General features: G+C 36.8%; 1 protein-coding gene across 10 annotated transcripts in view; it reads right to left on the reverse strand.

Moving 5' to 3' along the window:
* The window catches only part of CDC42SE2 (CDC42 small effector 2), a 111,183-nt gene that overhangs the window by 34,393 nt on the left and 55,203 nt on the right, over positions 1–21,587 (reverse strand). For all 10 annotated transcript variants that reach the window (XM_040622501.1, XM_040622503.1, XM_040622505.1 and 7 more), the window contains one exon: positions 1,498–1,827. In XM_040622501.1, coding sequence (XP_040478435.1) covers positions 1,498–1,551 — 54 coding nt within the window. In that variant the 5' untranslated portion in view covers positions 1,552–1,827. The remainder of the gene's footprint in view (positions 1–1,497; positions 1,828–21,587) is intronic.

Consider the following 21,587-nt stretch of genomic DNA (forward strand, 5'->3'; position numbering starts at 1 on the left):
TTTCCTAGAGCAGCTTACACACACCTTTGGAGCCAGGATGGGCAAAAATGAACCTTTCCTTCAATTACCTGCTTCTCATCACCAAGGAGCAAAGAGGTGAGCAGCCCTTGCACTTCCCCCTCTAGTTCAGTCACTTGTAGGGGATTTAAAAGCCAGCATCCTGGGGCGCCTGGGTGGCACAGCGGTTAGGAGTCTGCCTTCAGCTCAGGGCATGATCCTGGCATTATGGGATCGAGCCCCGCATCAGGCTCCTCCGCTATGAGCCTGCTTCTTCCTCTCCCACTCCCCCTGCCTGTGTTCCCTCTCTCGCTGGCTGTCTCTGTCTCTGTCGAATAAATAAAATCTTAAAAAAAAAAAAAAAAAAAAAAGCCAGCATCCTTTCTTCTCTCCCTCCAACCCCCTTTGTTTTTCATTTTTTTCCCCCTTTGGGAGTCAGACATGAAAAATTAGAACAGTCAAAAAACACTGCATACCTGAGGAAAATTAGAAAGTGATTGCACATGCCCAGGAAAAGGCTCAAAAAAGGACCGAGAAGACTTCAAAATTACACCTCAGGCTTCCATTTATGTTCTTACAAACATAAATGAAACAATATAAATTCACTTATTCAGCCAGCCAGCCAGCTAACCAACTGGCACGTAAAGCTACATGCTCCAAGGTCATAGATTTGATCCTGAAAATACAAAGTAAATATGGTCCCCCATAGAACTAAAAACGTGGTGGAGAGACTATAGAACAGTTATTTACCATAAAGAAGTTCTAGGCTATAATAGAAAAATAAAGTAATGAGATAGTGGGAATACACATGAGGTAATGGCTAAGTCAGGAAAAAGCTGAAGACTTCACAGAAGTAACATGTCATCTAGGCATCCTAAAAGATGAACAGAATATTAGACTTGGAGGGCAAGATTTGGCAAGAGGCAACAATATGGGAAGAGGAAAAGGCAGCAATATTAGTGTACAGGTTAGAAGGCACAAAAGTGGGGCATGCACCAAAAAGTCACCTAAGACCAATTACTATCTATAAGAACTTTGAGCAAAAACTATACGTATTCCAGGTGAACAATAAGGGTAATGGTATCTTCCTCAGATGGTTGCTGAGAGGAAAAAGAAGTGGTAGATCAAGAAGGATGTGAGCACAGTCTGGCTGCCACATATTCTACCCACTGACTTTCAAGGCTGACTCCACTGTTTTACCTCAAGTTGGGGTGTCAACCTCTCACTGTTCCCCTAGCAGCCATGTACTCGGTAGAGGAGACAGCCTCCTCAGTCATGTACAATGGTCTAGCACAGTTCTTGACACACAGTATTTACTCAAGAAAGTTTTTTTTTTTCCTCTTTTTTTTAACCAGATGTTCAGAGTTCCATGAACTACTTTCTGACACTCCTTAGATCTGCCCTGCAATTACCGCTAGGGTCCTGACTCCCAGCTTGAGAACCAGTGGTATGTTTAATGAGCACCCCACCCAATCCGTACACATATTACTTCATACTTACAGGCTGAGGCTGTTCTGCAATACAGCAGTTGAAACACAACCAGAATTCACTCATGCTTATAGTCCACGGTATAAATGAGCACCAATGAAGTTTTCAAATCTTGGCTCAGGAAGCTTCAGAAAGCAAGCTCCTCGATACGCTGAATGTCCAATGATGCCAAAAAAAGATTCTGTTTTTTTGTTCCTGGAAGTCAAGTATCTTATACAGTCAATTTAATGAAGAAAGTCAATCTGTTTTCCTTTCTTTGCTTCTCGTTCCACAGAGACTCGTTTCTCAACCACCAGGAAGGTATAAAAATTGTTGTCTTGACTCAGGGCTCTAACAGGTAATCTATAAAGAAGGAAAAATAGAAGAAAACAAGTTACTTTACTTATCCTTAGATGCTCTTATTTTTTAAATCTGTGACAAAATTAAAACTATTTACCCAAAAAGCATTGAAAAAAAATCAAAATTTTAATAAACTGATATTCAACAAAATTTTCTGAACACTTTGAGTGTCAGGTTATTAGGAATATAACAATGAAGGAAGAAATCCTTGCCTTCACAGAGCATCCTATTTTATGACTATAAAACTCTGGATTATTCTAATAAGTTTATGTTTTTAAATCACTAACTAGAACACCATGACAGCCATACAAAAGTCTCAGATTCCAAGAAGAAATACTGATCATTTTCATACAGGTTTCTTCACCTGAACCTCTGTTCTCAAAGACAACCCATAAAGTAACTGGTAGAGCAATAAACTCTTCCTAGATAATTAAGCAGCTGTAACTCACTGATAACCATCAATAAAACTAGTAGCTTCTCCAATGAAGTTGAAATTGAACATGAAAGATGGACAGGATCTAATTTTGGCTTCATTTTGTGAACTAAGACATTAGATTCCTGACCCCACCATCACCAGAATCAGTGTCAGTAAAAACAGTTTATATCCTACTGGTAGCCAACCAAGCTGAGTCATTCAGAATCCACATCAGACAATTTTCTACGTGGGGCTGGGCAAAGAGTGAACCTATCCTTTCTTTGTGACTGCCAAGCTGTTGACTCTAAGAAGGGCCTTAGCCAAGTAAATTTCAAACTAAATGTAGATGATTGTTCTGAGATAATAATGCTGACAAGCACAGACAAAAGAAAGGAGGAAGTCTAGAGGACATAAATCTCTGCTTCCACTCATCCCTAAGACCAGTTTGACCTACGCACCTGAGCTTTGGTTTTGTGTGGCTATGTTTCTCTCTCTTAGCCTGAAACTACACTGAGGCGGATTTCTATCACCTGCAGCCTAGTACAATCATCAAGTAAAGATGTCCACTAAACCTCTGGATGTACAGTTCTGAAGCCAAGGAAAAGTCCTGGAATTACCAGCAGATCATAAATGAAGCCATGAATCCTATTTTTTTTTTTTTCTTTTTAACATTTGTTTATTTTAGAGAGAGAGAAAACAGGCGAGAGGGGGAGAAGGGGAGAGAGAACCCAAGCTCACTGACACTCAACTGACTGAGCCATCCAAGCACTCTTTTTTTAAATTTTTTAAAAGATTTTATTTATTTATTTGACAGAGATAGAGACAGCCAGCGAGAGAGGGAACACAAGCAGGGGGAGTGGGAGAGGAAGAAGCAGGCTCCCAGCGGAGGAGCCTGATGTCGGCTCGATCCCAGGGATCCAGGATCACGCCCTGAGCCTAAGGCAGACACTTAACAACTGTGCCACCCAGGCGCCCCCATCCAAGCACTCCTGAATCCTAATTTCTAAAGAAAGCTGCATCATGAAAAGCAAAGAGGGTCTAATAGAGAACTCTAAGTAATAGTATCATTTAACTATGGGTAGAGGAAGAAAAGTCTACTTTTCTAATACTCAAAGAATATTTGGGTATTACCACAAAGAGAGAGAGGAGGAAAACCAGTTAATGTGCTGTCACTGGAGCCTGTTTCAAGGAGGAATTTGGTAACAGTATTAACTGCTGAGGACTTAGCAAAGACAAAGAACTGTCCATCAAAATGGGCAGAAGATACTTGTGGCCCTGGTTACATCGGTTTCTTTGTGGACAGAAATCAGATTAGAGTGAGTTGAGAAGTGAGTGATGGGAAAGAAGCAGAGTCAACAAATGTAGGAAATATTTCCCAGAAAAGACATGGTAGGGTGGCAGATAGAGTGAAGAAAAAAGCCATCCCAGAAATGAAAAGATCAAAGACCAGAGATGCATTAACAAGATTACTCAAAGAGGTATTAACATTTTTGTCCCAAGTAATCAAACAGATATCACATATTTATAAATCTCTGAAAAAGATATGATAAATTTATAAGCTATGCCAACTATAAATCAGTAAAAGACAGCTACATTACAGGATCACAGACCCTGAACATTAAGTAAAATAACATTTCTCCCTTTTGTGTTCTCCAAAGCCATGATGAGAAACCTGGTAAGACATGAATGATGGTACTTTTTTTTTTTTTTATGATTTTTTATTATATTATGTTAGTCACCATACAGTACATCCCCGGTTTGACGGTACTTTTTATATTTGTATGGATGAAAATCTTCAGTAAAGATAAATGCATGTATGTTTAATGTCACAAATCTGGGACTCTGACAAGTCCCTGAACATACTATAGGAAAATGACAGGTTAACATTTAAGCCTATGTTCAAGGAGGAAGATGAGAAGGAAGAAAACTTACATTCTTGCCATGGTTAAAATTCAGAACCTGGAAGATTTATTTTCAAGCAGGGATGATACCTCATCTCACCCAAACTTTCGAAACAAAGAAGTGGCAGTGTTGTAACTGACTTGTGCAGTGAACTAGGTAAATACTGTGAAGGTTAAGGAGCTCAAGAGAACATTACGTTTCACTTACTTCCTTCTTAGAAAGAATCTAAGAGGAAAGGGTTAAATTCACAATAACAGGAACATTATTTTAGTGTTGCATTTAAGAAGTTTAATTCCACCCTGATCAAAGACCTTGGGCATTAAGAAGTCATTGTGCCAGCTGTAAGTCATGAGGATGGAAAAAAAGCACAACATAGGGAATACAGTCAATAATGAGGTAATAACTTTGTGTGGTGACACATTGTAATTACACTTCTCTCTAGATGAGCATTTCGTAATAAATATAATTGCCGAATCACTATGCTGCAAGCCAGAAACTGTGTCAACTATACTTCACGACAAATAAAAAAAAATTTTAAATGAAAAAAGACATCATTGTGAAATGGAATCTCTTTTAACCAATTCTATCTATGAAAACAAATATATCTTTTTTTGAAAGTGAAAATTCTTTATGTTCATCACTGTTGCAACACAGACTTCAAATCTATTGGATTTGAAATTTGGTGTTTACAAAATCTATCGTTTGATTTATTCTATTCTATTTTCTTATCTACATATAAAGCCAAGCAAATTTCCTTTTTATTTGGAAATTATGTTTTCCAGAAACCATCTTCAAATATTAATTTTGGATTAGGGGGTGTAATTTCTTCTTTTTAATTTTGTTTATTTATTTGAGAGAGAGACAGAGAGAGGGTGAGCACAGAGGGAGAGTGAGAGGGAGAAGCAGGCTCCCTGAGCAGAGCCCGATGTGGGACTTGATCCCAGGACCCTAAGATCATGACCTGAGCTGAAGGCAGACACTTAACTGACTGAGCCACCCAGGTGCCTGTTTCTTCTCTTTTTAACTAAGTGTTCTTTCTGTTTAATACTTAAAATTAATAAATAACTTCCTAATATACATCGATAATATTTTATTACCCTGCATGTTCCCAAATTCAAATCTCCTTCCCATTTAGAGTAAAGCTATTCATTAATTTGTGAATTTCACACTCAAATGTACCTTGGAAAATGGCATTCACAAGACTTCCTCCTCCCTCATGTTTAGTTGAAGAATGATTTTTAAAAGTGCAATAATTTGTGCCACATTTTTGGAAATAAGAGCGACAGGATATACAGCTTATTTCCACCTAGATAATTAATCTGGTGAAATGTACTTTCAAACCAAGCAGATGTTTACAACTCCACAGCTCCGTATTTGTTAAGTAAATATATAAACCTAAAAATGTCTCAAACATGCCTTGGAATGTCATGCCAATACGTTTCCATCTTCTTGCTTTTCTAAACAAACTTCTTCGTCAGAATTATTTTTCAGAAGTATACAGACTTAAAACATTTATATATGAACACCTTGAGAGAAGTATTAAATTTATCACAAAACAATTTCCCTAGTAATATATAAACTAGAGTTACTTTCATTTCTTGAGCTGACAGTTGCTTAGAACATCTCCATTTTGAAAACCTTATACTTTTTAAAATCTTAAGACAATGAAAGGAGGATCACTTTGCAACAACATCAACATCTAAACTTGGCTTGAAACACAGCTCAGCACATTCCACACATATATAAGGAGTCAGACTAGTCTTTAGCACCAGACGGTATTCACAAACGCAATGATTCACAAGACATAAAATTTCAGAAAAGCTTAAAGTAAATTATCTGGCCATTTAGTAACTGGCAGAGTTTCCCTGAATTAAAAGCTCAGTCTCCTGGCTTTTAAAGAGAACGATATGAGTAAAAAAACCTTAGTAGTACTCTCTACCATCAGCTCCTCTCCTCCTCACATTCTGCACTTTTATCAGTTTTCACCTCTACGGAGTAAACATTTAGGAATAGAAATGCTGGATCTTACTCTAAGTTTAATTTTAACTTTGTAAGAAACTGTTCACCTGTTTTCCAAATTCGTTGTACCGTTCTGCACTGTGCAGGAATGTGTAAGAGTTCCCATTGTCCCACAATTGTCAGTCTCCTCAGTGTTGGTCATTCTAGTGGGTATGAAGTAGTATCTTGCTGCAGTTTTAATTCACACTTTGATGATAACTAATGATAGTCTTAAGCTTGCTGGCAATTCGTCTATCTTCTTTGGTTACATATATCGAGATCTTTTGCTCACTTTTTAATTTAGTTGTCTTATTCAATTGTGTTCTTTATATATTCTAGATCAAGTTCATTGTCCAAAATATGTACTCTGAATATCTTTTCCTGGGCTTTCTTTTTTTAAACAACATCTTTCGGGGCACCTAGGTGGCTCAGTCAGTTAGGTGTCTGCCTTCAGGTCAGGTCATGATCTCGGAGTCCCCGGATCGAGCCCCACGTGGACTCCCTGGCTCAGCTAGGAGTCTGCTTCTTCCTCTGCCCCGCCCTCTGCTCGTGCTCTCTCTTTCTCTCTCTCAAATAAATGAAATCTTCAAAAAAAATCTTTCAAATAGTTTATGATTTCTGATAGTCTGGTTTATTGATTTTATCTTTTACAAGTTATCCTTTTTGTGGATTGTCTAGGTTCTTTGCATTTCCATATATATTTAGATTCAGTTTGTGTCAGTTTCTACAAAAAAGCCTCCCACACTTCTGATTGGGATAATGGATAATTACATTTAAAAATACTGAGTATTCTAATTCATTAACATGATATACCCAATAATTTATAGTTTTCAGTGTAAAGGCTTTACATGTGTTTTCTTCATCATTTTTTTTTTTTTTAAAGATTTTATTTATTTGAGAGAGAATGAGAGACAGAGCCTGAGCAAGCATGAGCCGGGGGAGAGGCACATGGAGAGGGACAAGCACACTCCTGGCTGAGCAGCGAGCCAAACGTGGGGATTGATTCCAAGACCCCAGGATCATGACCTAAGCCAAAGGCAGATGCTTAACCGACTGAACTACCCAGAACATTAATCACTAATATTTTATTCGTTAGGTAACATCTTCATAGTCTACTCAGGCTTTTTCCCCCTCCCATCTTCCATTTTCCCCTCTTAATTAAAACTTAAGTATTTAACACTAAACATATACATTATGTTTAGGGATATAAGGGAGGTTTTGTTGGCTCAAATGTGCAAGGGTTTGCAATACCAACATTAAGGAAAGTAATGTTCATGAACATCACTCTCTCATGCTCTACTCCTCACATTTCTTCTCCCTCTTACATGAGAATGACTGCCATGTTTTCCTTCCCTCTCCTTAATAATCTTTCTCCTTTTCCTTTCCTGCTACTTTTCTTCTGCTTTTCATTTTCTCACCCCCTCTTTTTCTTTCTCCCATTTCCATTGCATTATTCCCTCTCCTTACACACTTCTTTAGTGGCCTAGATTAGAAGTAAAAAGTACGTGATACACAACCTCTCAAAGTACTAGGTGATGGACTGAAATCTCTTATTATCACTCTGAACTCTTCTCCTGAGTCCAGGCAGACATTTATATATACGTGCAAATGAACATCTCATTTAGTCTCCTACTTACCTGAAACCTGATTATTTGAAACACAGAATTCATTGCTCTTTTCCCCGTATCTGGTTTAATGTTACCTTTCTTAGTGGGTGGTACCACCACACACTGTTTACCAAGGAACACACATTTGAATTCTGTCCTAGTACTGGCAGTTCTCTGAATAAAACCATACCTGTACAATGGTTTCTTATATTTCAACAAATCTTTACTGTTATTCAAAATAATACAAGCACACAGATTTTTTAAAATTCAAGTAATAAAAAGCTATCAAAAATGGCAAAAAAAAAAAAAAAAAAAAAGACAGCCAGCCAGCCAGTCAGACAGACATATCTCTAACCTATCCCCCTTCATCTGTTGGTTGTAGTCATTTCTAACTTACCAACATGTTTCCTTCTGGTACTTATAAAGAAGATGCTTATTGCAACTTCTTAAACTGTCGATTTGTAGATCATTTAAATTGACTTTCTGTTAAAATAGATTATGATAGGTTTTTTTTTTTACCACATTATCTCCTACCCTCAAACTCCCTGTCACAATTACCATTAGCTAATTGTAATTTTTCATTGACTCAACATTCAATGTTTCTGTTATTATAACTGCTGCTGCTGAAACAAGTACCATATTAGAATCAGCTATTCCTTCTTGAATCATGTTTTGTTTTCCCTGAGGTTAATAAGTGCTGAGCTTTTTTATTTGCTTAGTTTTTCTATGTACCTGTATCAGAACTGTAAAGTACTTTAATTAGAGCTGTAAAAGACCTGTAATTTCCAAATACCTAACCATACGCGTAGACATATTGATTAAAAAAAAACAAAACTTTTTTTTGTTTCTTCACAAAACCTGGCCTCCTGCTTCAATTCTGACCAGCTGTACTCTAGGCATATTCCCTCAGTTCCTTTCCTATTTCTAGTCGTTACATATTCCTTTTCCTTCATCTTCCTCAGCTTACTTTGTAAAATCACATACACTCCAGTAGCTTTTTGTGTGTGAAAACAGCTGATTTACTTATACCCTTCCAAGTCCGATAGCTTCTTAAGAAAGGGTACATAGGAAGGAAAATGTTTTAAATCCCTACATTTGACATTTGATTAAGTATAGAGGATCAAGTTAAAGATCTTTTTCCTCAGGATTTTAGAGGTACTGTTTCACGATCTTCTACCTTTCAGAGTTGCTGCTAAGAAGTGTGGTGACATTCTAATTTGCTTTCTAGGTGAAAAATGTTCCCTTCTCTCAAAGGTTTAAAGATTTTCTCTTTACTCAGAATTCTCAAATTTCACAGAGACATAACTTGGTTTCATTCTTTTTCACTCGGTGTGCAAGGGACTGAATGAGCTCCTTCAAAAAGCAGAATGGTGTCCTTGAGTTCAGAAAAATGTTAAGTACCTATACCATAGGGCTGTTGTGTGAATTAGACAAAATACTTACACTTGGCACATGAAAGTACAGAATGATGATGATAATCAAAGGTTACTGACATTTACTGATTTCTTTGATAACCACTGTTCCTTGTTTTTCAATCCTTCCTTTAAAGATGAACTTCCATCTTCATAAAGTACATACTTTATGACTTTTTTCAATAATACATGCTGTTAATGATTATCTGTAAGTGGTAAGCTTCCAGTTGTTTCTCTAAAACAGTGAGGGTTTTTTTAATTTCAATTTTGAAACAATTTACTTATAAAAGAACTGCCAAAACAGAATTCTCCCATCTAACCTTTATACAGATACACTGTTAACACAACTTCTATATTGTGCCCTTACTCTTGCATGAGAGTTTAACAGCCAAGTATGAAATTCTTGGTTGACAGTGCTTTCCCTTCAGTCCTTTGCAGATATTATTCTGGCATCTACTGTTGCTGATGGGAAGTTCACTGCTGATCTGACTTTTGGTCCTTTGAACGTAAACTTTGGGTTTTTTTCCCCTATGGATACTTTAAAGATTGTCTTTCCATTTGACTCCAATTTCATAGAATCTCTAGCGTCAGATATATTTCTATTTATTTAGGATTCTTTCACCTGTTTCTCAACTGCTATTTAATTTTCACTATTAATACTTTCCCCCAACTATTGACCTTTAATTCAATAATCAAATTTTTCATTTTAACAAATTCCATGTGGTTCTTTTGCAAATTCACTTCAGTTTCTTAATCTTTTAAATTTAGACACTTTAACTTGACTCAATTTATAGTGTTTTTCTGATTATTCTGTTAAATCACTTCCTAGTCCTCTAATTAGCCTTCTTGTGTTGTCTGCTAGCTCTCCCTCATGTTGGACCACTTCCTTGTAATTACATTATGACCACATCTTCACTGGGAGGTTGTTTTTCCTGTGAAAGTCTAGTACTCCTTGGCTGAGGAAGAATCCCTACAAAGCAGTTGCATTTCCTAATACTTAGACACCCACAAGGTGAAGTTTACAAAATCAAGTTTAAGTTTTAATTCCTTCACATACCACACGGATGCTACACATTCATACTGCACATTTCTGTGGCAGTGCAGCTTGGAAAAATAGATACAGTGGGTGAAACTTAGAATCTGAAACTAGACAGCTTAAGTTCAAATCCTGGATTCCTCCATCTACTAGCTGCCTCATCTTGTGAAAGATACTTGTGTGTGTCTCAGTTTTCTGTTCCATTTTATCTATCTAAAAGGTTTACGTGAGGGTTAGATAGGTAAACTTGCTAAAAGTACAGAGGGTGGCAAACAATGAGTTTAAATAATAAATAAATGGTATTGTTTTTACTGTGTTACAATCATCATCACCATTATTACACCATTTTTTTCTCTCCACCCAGAAAACTGAGCAGAGAAAAACTTCCTTGATGCTTATGTACGCAGGTGGACAACAATTCATCTAGTCAATCTCCCTTCTTAGATTGTGGCGTAGCATACACACAAAAATACATGAGTCTATTTATTCTCATTTATATTTAACAGGGAAAATGAAGCAGGACCAGTATTAAGGTAAAGAAAAACAAAACTTACTTATGCCAATTAAATTAATCCCTTTGACAGCAATGACATATTTTCCACAAAAGCAAATTTAAATGTATGTATTATTTGTGTGTCTATGTCATACACGAAGATTAACAATATAAAGGATATTCAGTATATAGTTTAAATAAGTAAATCTAACTTCAACTATTGGTTATTAATTATTTAAAAACACATTCATATAATAAATTGTATTTAGTTAGGTTTTCTCTTCTTGGTATAAAAGGCCTTGGTATCAGAGATTTAAACGTTCAGAACGGAATGCTTGTTCAGTACCCAGTTACTGACTGAACTGGCTGCCAAATCTGTTTTGCAAAAGCAATGCTGAAGGAAGGTAATTAAAAGGCTTGAAGTATGAAAAGTATGCATAATTCAGGCTTCTTAGTCAGGCATGGAATCTCCTATCAATCCCCTGAGGAGGTGAAAGTCAAATGAGCACAAACATCGGTCATTTATCTGGGTGTAGAACTAGGTAAGGCAGACACCAAGCTTTGATTCCAGATTCATCCCAGAAAGAAAAGATCACTGTGATTTATATTTGATTCCTACTTGCTTTGTGAGAATTGCTCGAGGACTTTCTGTTAACTTGGTATTTTCCCTAAATAAATGAGGTATTCTTAGCTCTCAATGATTCTTTGGCTGGGACAAACTTTTACAAGATTCATCTGCTATGACAAGAGAACTCTGTCATACTTCTTTAAGAGCTCTCTGAGCTGTTTTAAATTTCTCCACCCCAACACAGCCATAAAAATTAACATCATATTGTATTATCAAAGTGATTAACAGCATATTTGGCACAAGGTAAGAGCTGACTCATGTTATTAGGTTATCAAAGTTTCCTCTCAAATCAAACATCAAACAGTATCAACAGAAGGTCTAGCACCAGACATAGTACATCCTATAAGTTTAAAATGGTTCAAAGATTTTCTTGTTAAAGAGACCAATAATACCTACAGAAAAAAATTTTCTAAGAATTACGTATGTACATACTATCTTTTAAGTTCCAGATGGAAGTTATGAGCACAAACAAAAAAGCTATACACATCACGTTTACTTATATATTTCACATCATTAGTAAAGATCAACAATGACAACACCTGCAAGGTATGCTTACTACTAAAGACGAACCAGACTACAATTTATTTACAGCTCTCAGTGAAACTAATCATTAATTATTATTTTTTCAAAAGGTACTTAGGTCTCTATATGGTTGTCACTAAGGATGAATAGGTTCTCCTCTTCTTAGGGAAAGAGAAGAGCAAACTAGTGTAGGGAAGTATGCCCTATATGAAGTTCTACAGAGGTGGAGCAGGAAGCCAGGAAAATCGAAAAGCTTTAAAAATATATAGCATTAGCTTTATCACAAAGAAAAACAATAAAGATATATCAAACTTAGTACAAATAAAAACCACAGGAATCCTTACAAAATAAATAATGTGTAACTGAACTACTGCTTCTGGTACCAAGAAGATAAAATTTACACAAAAAGCTGATCTTTCTCACCCTTACCAAAGGGATTTTTTTTTTTTAAATCTACAGATCTACAGAACTGTTTCCACAGGTTTTAAAAAAAAAAGTTCTAGAAAATATCATACTGAAATCCTTTGCTAATTTTACAGAGGAAATGAGAAGAATCAAAATTAAGTCAATGCCATCAACTGCACATCAGAACATATGGTATCTTGACCTGTGTTCTCAGGAACACAGAAAAGCAATATAATACGCTGCCCACAGTCAGAATCAATCTGTATTTTTCCAAAAGAAAAATCACTAAACTCTTTAGTAAAATATAGGCAGATTAAAGATTAAGTTCATTAAAACTTAATGTCTCTGGCATACTAAAATAATACAAATCCGAGTTGTCAAAGGAGAAAACCTACTGTTATCTTTATCTTTAAAAAGCTCTTCTTATGAACACCCTAAGTGCATTTATGTAATAACTTTTAAAACATGATGAAATGACATTCCCAAAAGTTAAAGGACATTCCCAAAAATTAATCTGCTATTCTCTTTCTTTACCCACACATGAACTTTACAAGAATAAGGTATATGTTTTACTAAAATCAAGAAAAATTAAGTTAGAATTCACATTAAATGATAAAAATGTATCTGTGGGATTCTAGTCTGTGGTTAAAAGCTATTGTCCTTTTTGGTTGCATAGATAAAATATTATAAGGAAAAATACTTTTCTATCATCTTTTATCTTCTTTTTTCTTTTCAAGATTTTATTTATTTGACAGAGATAGAGACAGCCAGCGAGAGAGGGAACACAAGCAGGGGGAGTGGGAGAGGAAGAAGCAGGCTCATAGCGGAGGAGCCTGACATGGGGCTCGATCCCATAACGCCGGGATCATGCCCTGAGCTGAAGGCAGACGCTTAACGACTGAGCTACCCAGGCACCCACCCCATCACCTTTTATCTTCTAACCCCAGAAAGAAATTTAATATATTTCTATAAATAGTGTTGACACTTTACATGTAAAAATATTAAAAAAATATTTTAGAATAGATTATCTTACAGTATGATAATCTCAAAGATAACAGTCAAACAAGTTCAATTTGAGTACAACACAAAGAATACTTAAAGAAATTATAAAATACCTGTACTGTCATATTATCAATGAAGTCTTCTACTGCTTTATTAAACTTTAAGTGCAGTGTATCAGAGAGGAAATTTCTTTACTCCAATCACATAATCAATAACCTTCTAATACCACCTCTCTTATCTGGATAACAGAAACAAACTTCAGAAGATGGGATCAAGAAAGTGTAATAGGGACGCAACTAATGAATCATCAAACTTTATATCGGAAACCAGGGATGTACTGTATGGTGACTAAGATAATATAATAAAAAATTTTAAAAAAAAGTGTAATAGGGGAGAGATCCAGAGCTCACCTTCTCTCAGGGAAACACCAAAACCCACAAATACATATATAACATCTATCTTTGACACTTAACTCAAGACTAGCCCAATGGATCATGCGATATTAAAAAAATAAATAAAAAGCCATAGTGAGAGGGAAGAAGAGGCAGACAGGCAGTTTAGTCAGGACCCACACCCCAGGCATAGTGACCCATAGCAGGAATATCACAACTGTAGAAGCCATCACTGAAACCTACATGGTACTCCACAGTCTGGGGGTCCTGCGCTGGAAAGACACACACCTACAATGTCTGGCTTTGAAAACCAATGGGCTTTACATTCAAGAGAGCCAGAAGGCAGCAGGAAACCAAGACTCTGCTCTTAAAGGGCACACTTCATCTCAATGTTTCTGAGTCCCAGCACAGAGGCAGCTGTGCCTGGGTTACATGTGAAGGAAATTCACGACGAATTTTAGTAAAAGACGGGCAGCAATCTGTTGGCATGTTCTCCAGGGAGCAAAGTGCTTGCAGGTGTCCCTTTTCTTCCCCTCCTCTACCTGACTGGCCTGTGAGCACCATTTCTGATATTCTCCATCTACTGCGGTAGCACCACTAACCCTGCTCCAACATTGCCCTGTGTATTTGCCTCACCCAACCCACCCGTACAGCTTGGCAGTCCTTCCCAAACAGCAACCCTCTCACCCTCACCACAACTGGCAAGTGGCCTTGGCTGGTCCTGAGCCCTCCTAAACACCCCTCCCTGGGGGACGAGTCCCACATACTAGAACTCCCATAACAAAGACAACCATACCTCATAGCAAGCTGCCCAAAAGACCAGCAAACCCCAGGTGTTGCAGCATGCCGTTATAGTCAGCCGCACTGTGGGCCAACCATGTATATCAGTGCACCTACAGCAGTCATGACTGGGCCTCTCCGCCAGATAAGACGTAGGCCAGCCTTGTTTACCATCGTGAATGCAGCAGTTAGTGGCTACACCTCAACAGACAAACAAAGCAGGGGAAAGTCCTGCACACCGGCAAGTCCACATCAATCACGACCCATCCACAACAGTAGGGTAAATGCAAACCACACAGGGAACATTCCTGGAGCACGTGACTCAGGTGACCAGGGGAATTTGTGTTACAGGGCCCCACAGAACATCTTTTGCATGAAGACACTCCTTAAGGACCAGGTAGGTCAGATATAACTGACCTACCTAATTAACAGAAAGAAGCAGAGACTAAAGCAAATGAGGAGGCAGGGGGAGTACGTTCCAAAGGAAAGAACAAGACAAAACCTCAGAAAACAAGCAGAAAATGAAACAGAGATAAGCAATCTACCAGATAAAGAGTTGCAAGTAACTAACCAAAGATGCTAACCAAACTCAAGAAAAGAATAAACACAGTAAAAAAAAAAAAAAGTCATGGAAAATACTTGAAGAAAAAAAAAATTAAAGCTGAAGAATACAGTAACTAAAATGTAAAATACAGTAGAGGAATCAACAGCAGACTGAATGATGCAGAACAGCAGATCAGCAATCTGGAAGACAGTATAGTGGTAACCCAATGAAAACAGCAGAAAGAGGGGCGCCTGGATGGTAAAGCATCTGTCTTCAGCTCAGGTCTTGATTCCAGGGTCCTGAGATAGAGGCCCACGCGTCAGGCTCCCTGCTCAGTGGGGAGTCTGCTTCTCCCTTTCCCTCTGACCCTCCACCCACTCTCTAATAATTTTTTCTTTAATCTTAAAAAAAAAAAAAAGCACAGCAAAAGAAGAAAAAAAAATCCAAAAAAGGAAGGTACTTTAAAGCACCACTAGGGCATCAAGCATACTAATGTTCACATTATCAGGGTCCAAAAAGGAGCAAACAAAGAGTAAGGGACAGAAAACCTATTTGAAGGAAATAGCTGAAAACCTCCCGGAGGAAAGAAAATGATATCCAAGTCTGAGAAGCAAAGAGTCCCAAAGAACATACACCCAAAGACACCCACACCAAGACACACTGTAATCAGAGTCTGAGCAGTTAGAGATAAAGAATCTTAAAAGCAGCAAAAGAAAAAAAAAAAAAACTAGTCACATACAAGGAAAGCCACATAAGACTGTAAACTGATTTTTCAGCAGAAACTTTACAAGCCAGAAAGAAGCACAGATATTCAAAGTGTTGAAAGGAAAAAACTTAAAATCAAGAATACCCTACACAGCGAAGTTACCACTCAGAACTGAGAGAGAGATAAGTATTCACCAAATCAAGAGCTAAAAAAGTTCATCAATCCCAAACCAGCCTTACAAAAAAATCTTAGAGGGAATTCTTTAAAGAGAAAAGACAAGACTACAATTTCAAACAAGAAAATTATGGAAGAAAAAAATCCCACTGGTATAAAAGTAAACGTATACAAGCATGCCTTGAAAATATTTTGAGTTCAGTTTCGACCACCACCATAAAGCAAAGAAAAAAATGGAAAAAAACACAAGGAGGCTAAACAACATGCTACTAGACAACCAACAGGTCAAGAAAAAAAATCAAAGAGGAAATAAAAAACTACATGGAGACAGTGAAAATGAACATAATGGTCCAAAATCTTTGGGACACAGTGAAAACAGCTCTAACAGGGAAATGTATAGCAATACAGGCCTACCTCAAGAAATAAGAAAAACCTAGAACAATCTAACCTTACACCTAATGCAAATAAAAAAAGAACAAAACCCAAGGTTAGCAGAGGGAAGGAAATGATAAAGATTAGAGCAAAAACAAATGAAATTGATATTAAAAAACAAAAGGAAAGATCAATCAAACTAAGAGCTGGTTCTATGAAAAGATAAACAAAACTGATAAACCTGTAGACAGACTCATCGAGAAAAGCAGGAAGAGCTCAAATAAAATGAGGAGGAGGAGAAATTACAATCTATACCACACAAAAACAAAGGATATGAGACTACTCTGAACAATTTTATGCACAAACAAACCACCAAGAAAAAATGGATAAATTCCCAGAAACATAAAATCTGCCAAGACTGACTCAAGGAGGGGCACCTAGCCGGCTAGGTGTCTGACTCTTGATTTCACTTCGGATCATGATCTTAGCGTCCTGAGATTGAGCCCTGCGTCGGGTTTGATGCTTAGCAGGCAGTCTGCTTGAGGATTCTCTCCCTCTTTCTACCTCTGCCCTCCCCACACTGGTCTTGTGCATGAGCTTGCTCTGTCTCAAATAAATAAAACTTAAAAAAAAGTCTGCCTCAGGACAAAATGTGAACAGACCCATTACTATGAAGAAGACTGAATGAGTAATTAAATAACTCCCAACAAAAGTCCAAGACCAGAGAGCTTCACAGTTGAATTATATGAAACATTTAAACAAGAGTTAATACCTGTTCTTCTCAAACTATTCCAAAAGCTGAAAAATATACAATACTCCAAAACTCATTCTATATGGCCAGCATTACCATGATACCAAAATGAGACAAAAAACACCATAGAACAAAATTACAGTCCAATATTCCCAAAGAACACTGATGTAAAAATCCTCGACAGAACATCAGTGAACCAAATTCTATGATACATTGGAAGGATCACACACTGATCAAGTGGGATTTATTCCAGGGATACAAGGATGGTTCAATATCCTCAAATTCATCAACATGTTAAACCACATAAACAAAAAAGGATAAAAATCATGTTATTATCTTCAACAGATGCAGAAAAACACATTTGATAAAATTCAACCACCATTTATGATAAAAACTTTCAACAAAGTGGATACAGAGGAACATACCTCAACTTAATAAAGGCCATATACGACAAACCCACAATTAACATCATACTCAAGGTAAAAAGCTGAAAGCTTTTCCTCTAAAATCAGAAACAAGACAAAGGTGCCCACTTTGACTACTTTATTTAACACAATATTGGAAATCCTAGCCATAGCAATCAGATGAGAAAAATCAATCAATCAATGGCATCCAAATAAAAAAAGAAGTAAAACTTTCACTATTGGCACATGACATATTATATACAGAAAACCCTAAAGATTCTACCAAAAAACTATTAGAAATAATAAATTCAATAAAGTTGCAAGTGACAAAATTAATGTACACAAATCTGTTGCATTTCTGTTCACTAATAATGAACTATCAGAGACATTAAGAAAACAATCCCATTTATAAGGGGCGCCTGGGTGGCACAGCGGTTGGGCGTCTGCCTTCGGCTCAGGGCGTGATCCCGGCGTTATGGGATCGAGCCCCACATCAGGCTCCTCCGCTGTGAGCCTGCTTCTTCCTCTCCCACTCCCCCTGTTTGTGTTCCCTCTCTCACTGGCTGTCTCTATCTCTGTCAAATAAATAAATAAAATCTTTAAAAAAAAAAAAGAAAAGAAAACAATCCCATTTATAAGAATACCTACAAATAAATTTAACCAAGGAGGTAAAAAGATCTGTACTCTGAAAACTGTAAGATAAAGACAAAAGAAACTGAAAAAGACATAAATGGGAAGCTATTCTGTGCTCATGGGTAGCATATTAAAATTGTTTAAATGTCCATACTACCCAAAGAAATATATAGATTCAATGCAATCCATATCAAAATACCAATGGCATTTTTCACAGAACTAGAAGAAAGCATCTTGAAATTCAGATGGAATGATGAAAGAACCCAAGTAGCCAAAGCAGTGTGCAGAAAGAACAAAGCTGGATGTATCATGAGCCCTGATTTCAAACTATACTACAAAGCTACAGAAATCAAAACAGTATGGTACCAACACAAAAGGACACACAGATCAATGGAAGATAATAGAGTCTTGAAATAAACCCACACATATAAAGTAAATGAATTTTTGTCAAGGGAGGCAAGAACGTACAATGGGAAAGACACAATCTCTTGAATAAATGGTGCTGGGGAAATGGACAATTACAAAGAAAACAATGAAAGTTAACCAGTCTCCTTTTTCTTTTTTAATATTTTTACTTTTTTTTTTTTAAACTAAGTAATTTCCGTACGGAATGCAGGGCTCAAACTCACAACCCTGAGGTACAAAAACATATGCTACATTAATTGAGCCAGCCAGCCACCCAGGGAAGTGGACCACTTTCTTACACCATATACAAAAGTAATCTCAAAATGGATTAACGACTTAAAAGTAAGACTGGAAACTGTAAAATCCCTGTGAGAAAACACAGACAGTAAGCTCTTGGACATCAGTCTGAACAATATTTTTCTGGATCTGTCTCACCAGGCAAGGGCAACTGATGCAAAAATAAACAAACAGGACTACCTAAAACTAAAAAGCTTTTGTACAGCAAAGGAAACCATAACATAACAAAAGGCAACCTACTGAGTAAGAGAAGACACTTGCAAAAGATATATCCAATAAGGGGTTAGTATAAATACAGAAAGAACTCAACTTAGTATACAAAAAAATCTATTAAAAATAGATGATCTGAATAGCTACTTCTCCAAAGATATACAGATGGCCAACAGGCACAAGAATAGGTGCTCAATATCAGTAACCATCAGCAAAATGCAAACCAAAATCACGATGAGATCTCATCTCACACCTCTTAGAATGGCTAGTATCAAACACAAGAAATAAGGGCTGGCCGAGATGTGGAAGAAAGAGAACCCTCATGTGCTCCTGGAGGGAATACAAAATGGTACAGCCACTATGAAAACAGTATAATGATTCATCAAAAAATTGGAAATAGAACTCTCATACAATCCATCACTTCTACTTCAGAGTATTTATACCAAGAAAAGGAAAATACTAATTCAGGCCAATAGATGAACCCCTATGTTTACTCCAGCATTATTTACAATATCCAAGATATGGAAGCAATCTAAATGTCCATCAAAATATGAAAGGATAAAGATTATGTACTGTATACACACACGCGTGCACGCATATTAGCCATAAAAAAGCATGAAATCTTTCCATTTGCAACAATATGGATGGACCTAGAGAAAAATCCTTAGTGAAGAGTAAGTCAGATTGGAAAGGACAATACCCTATGACTTCACTTTTATATAGAATCTAAAAAAAAACGAATGAATAAATGTAACAAAACAGAAACAGACTCGGAAATAGAGAACAATCTGGTGTTTCCTAGAGGGGAGAGGAGTAAGGAAATAGGTAAAATAAGGGAAGGGGATTAAAAGGTACAAACTACAGGTATACAATGTACAGCACAGAGAATATAGTTACTAATATGTAGCAACTCTGTATGGGACAGATGGTAGTTAAATTTATCTCTGATCACTTCCGAATGTATATAAAATGTTGAATCACTATGTTGTACGTAAGAAACTAATACAATATGGTGTGTTAACTGCACTTCAATTTAAAAAAAGAAAACAATCTCAGAATATATTTTTGAATGTAGGATTTCAGTATACAGGTATGTACATATGTATGTATGTGTACATGCATTTAACAGGTATTTTTACTTTGCATACTTTACTTTCAGAACAAAATAAACAAAGCCCCATAATATGCATCCAAACCTCTTGGCAGATATTTTTGAGCAATAACCATGTACGAAGCCCCAGCAACATAGTAATATTCAACAGAGTAATTAAAATAGATTTGAACACTTCAAAAAATGTATGACTAACAGGTTAAATATAATATGTAGTATGCACAAAACTATAAGGTCGCCCTCTATTTCATTTGTCTATTGATGATGCAATTCACTTTGGGGTTCCATTCAGTCAAGTCCCCCCACACACCACCAAAACCCTACAAATCTGGTGGTGAATTAAAATCTTAAGGACATTACGTCTTCGGGTATTATTTATTTCTATTAAGTAATATGTATTTATCTCCAGTAAGTATTACTACTTACTTCTAAGAGTTTAAAAAATAACCCAGTTGCCTGATGCAGTGGCAGCCAACAGGAAAACTTAGGAGCAATTTGGTGGTACCAGACGGCTATTTGAGCTGAAACTCAAGCCCTCCCACTCCTTAAAATTACCTGGACTGACACAAACTAAGATGTGGCTGTTAGCCATTCCCACTAAATATTATTAGATTCAGCAGGTAATAGCTCCCCAACACCCACCCCAGGAGATCATTACCTTACTAACCAAAATAAAGAGACAACTGGATCAGAAAACTACTGTAAAATAAAGACAAACACTAAAAAACTTATCATCTGAAGCAGAGTGCCTGAGCTGGACAACCCAGAAATGCACACCGAGTGACTATAAAACTGGATGAAGAGCTGGGACACCAGAAGGGGGAGCTCTCCTACCCTACTACTCAGTCACTTGCATTCCCACTGAGCAGGAAGAAAAAAGAATTTCTCCTTGCCCAGCAACAAGCTCAGCCAATACGAAAACATATACCTGAACCAATGCAAAGCCATCACCACCCTCAACTGTAGCTTTCCTCCAATGTACTTTCCTTCAAAGCGGCCCCTCCAGTCTTCCTCCTTTTCTCAATAAAGTAATGTTCCTCTTCTCTCATCTCCGGATTTGCCTATGGTTTGCTATAGCTTGCATTTTCCATTAATCCTGAATAAATTCATTTTGCTGGTAAAATGAAAGTCTGTTTTAACTTTTAAAGTCAACAGGAGATAATAGTGCTCTAGGGATATTAGTACTATGTGAGATATTAGTGCTATAGAGTCACAACAAGAAACCATAAAAAAGAACTAAGTGGAAATACGGAGAAAAAACAAACAAAAAACGACATCCAGGTAAGAGAAATTCCAGAAAGAGGGAAAAACATTTCAAGAGAAAAGCCAACATGTCAAGAAATGATGAGAATAAATTTTTCTAGAATTTAGGATAAAAGAAGATTTAAAAGCCCAAAGAACCAAATAAGATGTAAGGAAAAAACTCATTTCTAGAAAAATTAAGATTATGTAAATTGGCAGTACATTTAGAAAATATCAAAAATTTTTACAGGTAATGTGTTAGTATGACTTCTGAAAATCCAAAAGCAACTGAGTGTATTCCAGAAAAAAAAAGCAAAATATT

The sequence above is a fragment of the Ursus maritimus genome, unplaced genomic scaffold (genome assembly GCF_017311325.1).
Source record: "Ursus maritimus isolate PB19 unplaced genomic scaffold, ASM1731132v1 scaffold_5, whole genome shotgun sequence".
Classification (NCBI taxonomy): Eukaryota; Metazoa; Chordata; class Mammalia; order Carnivora; family Ursidae; genus Ursus; species Ursus maritimus.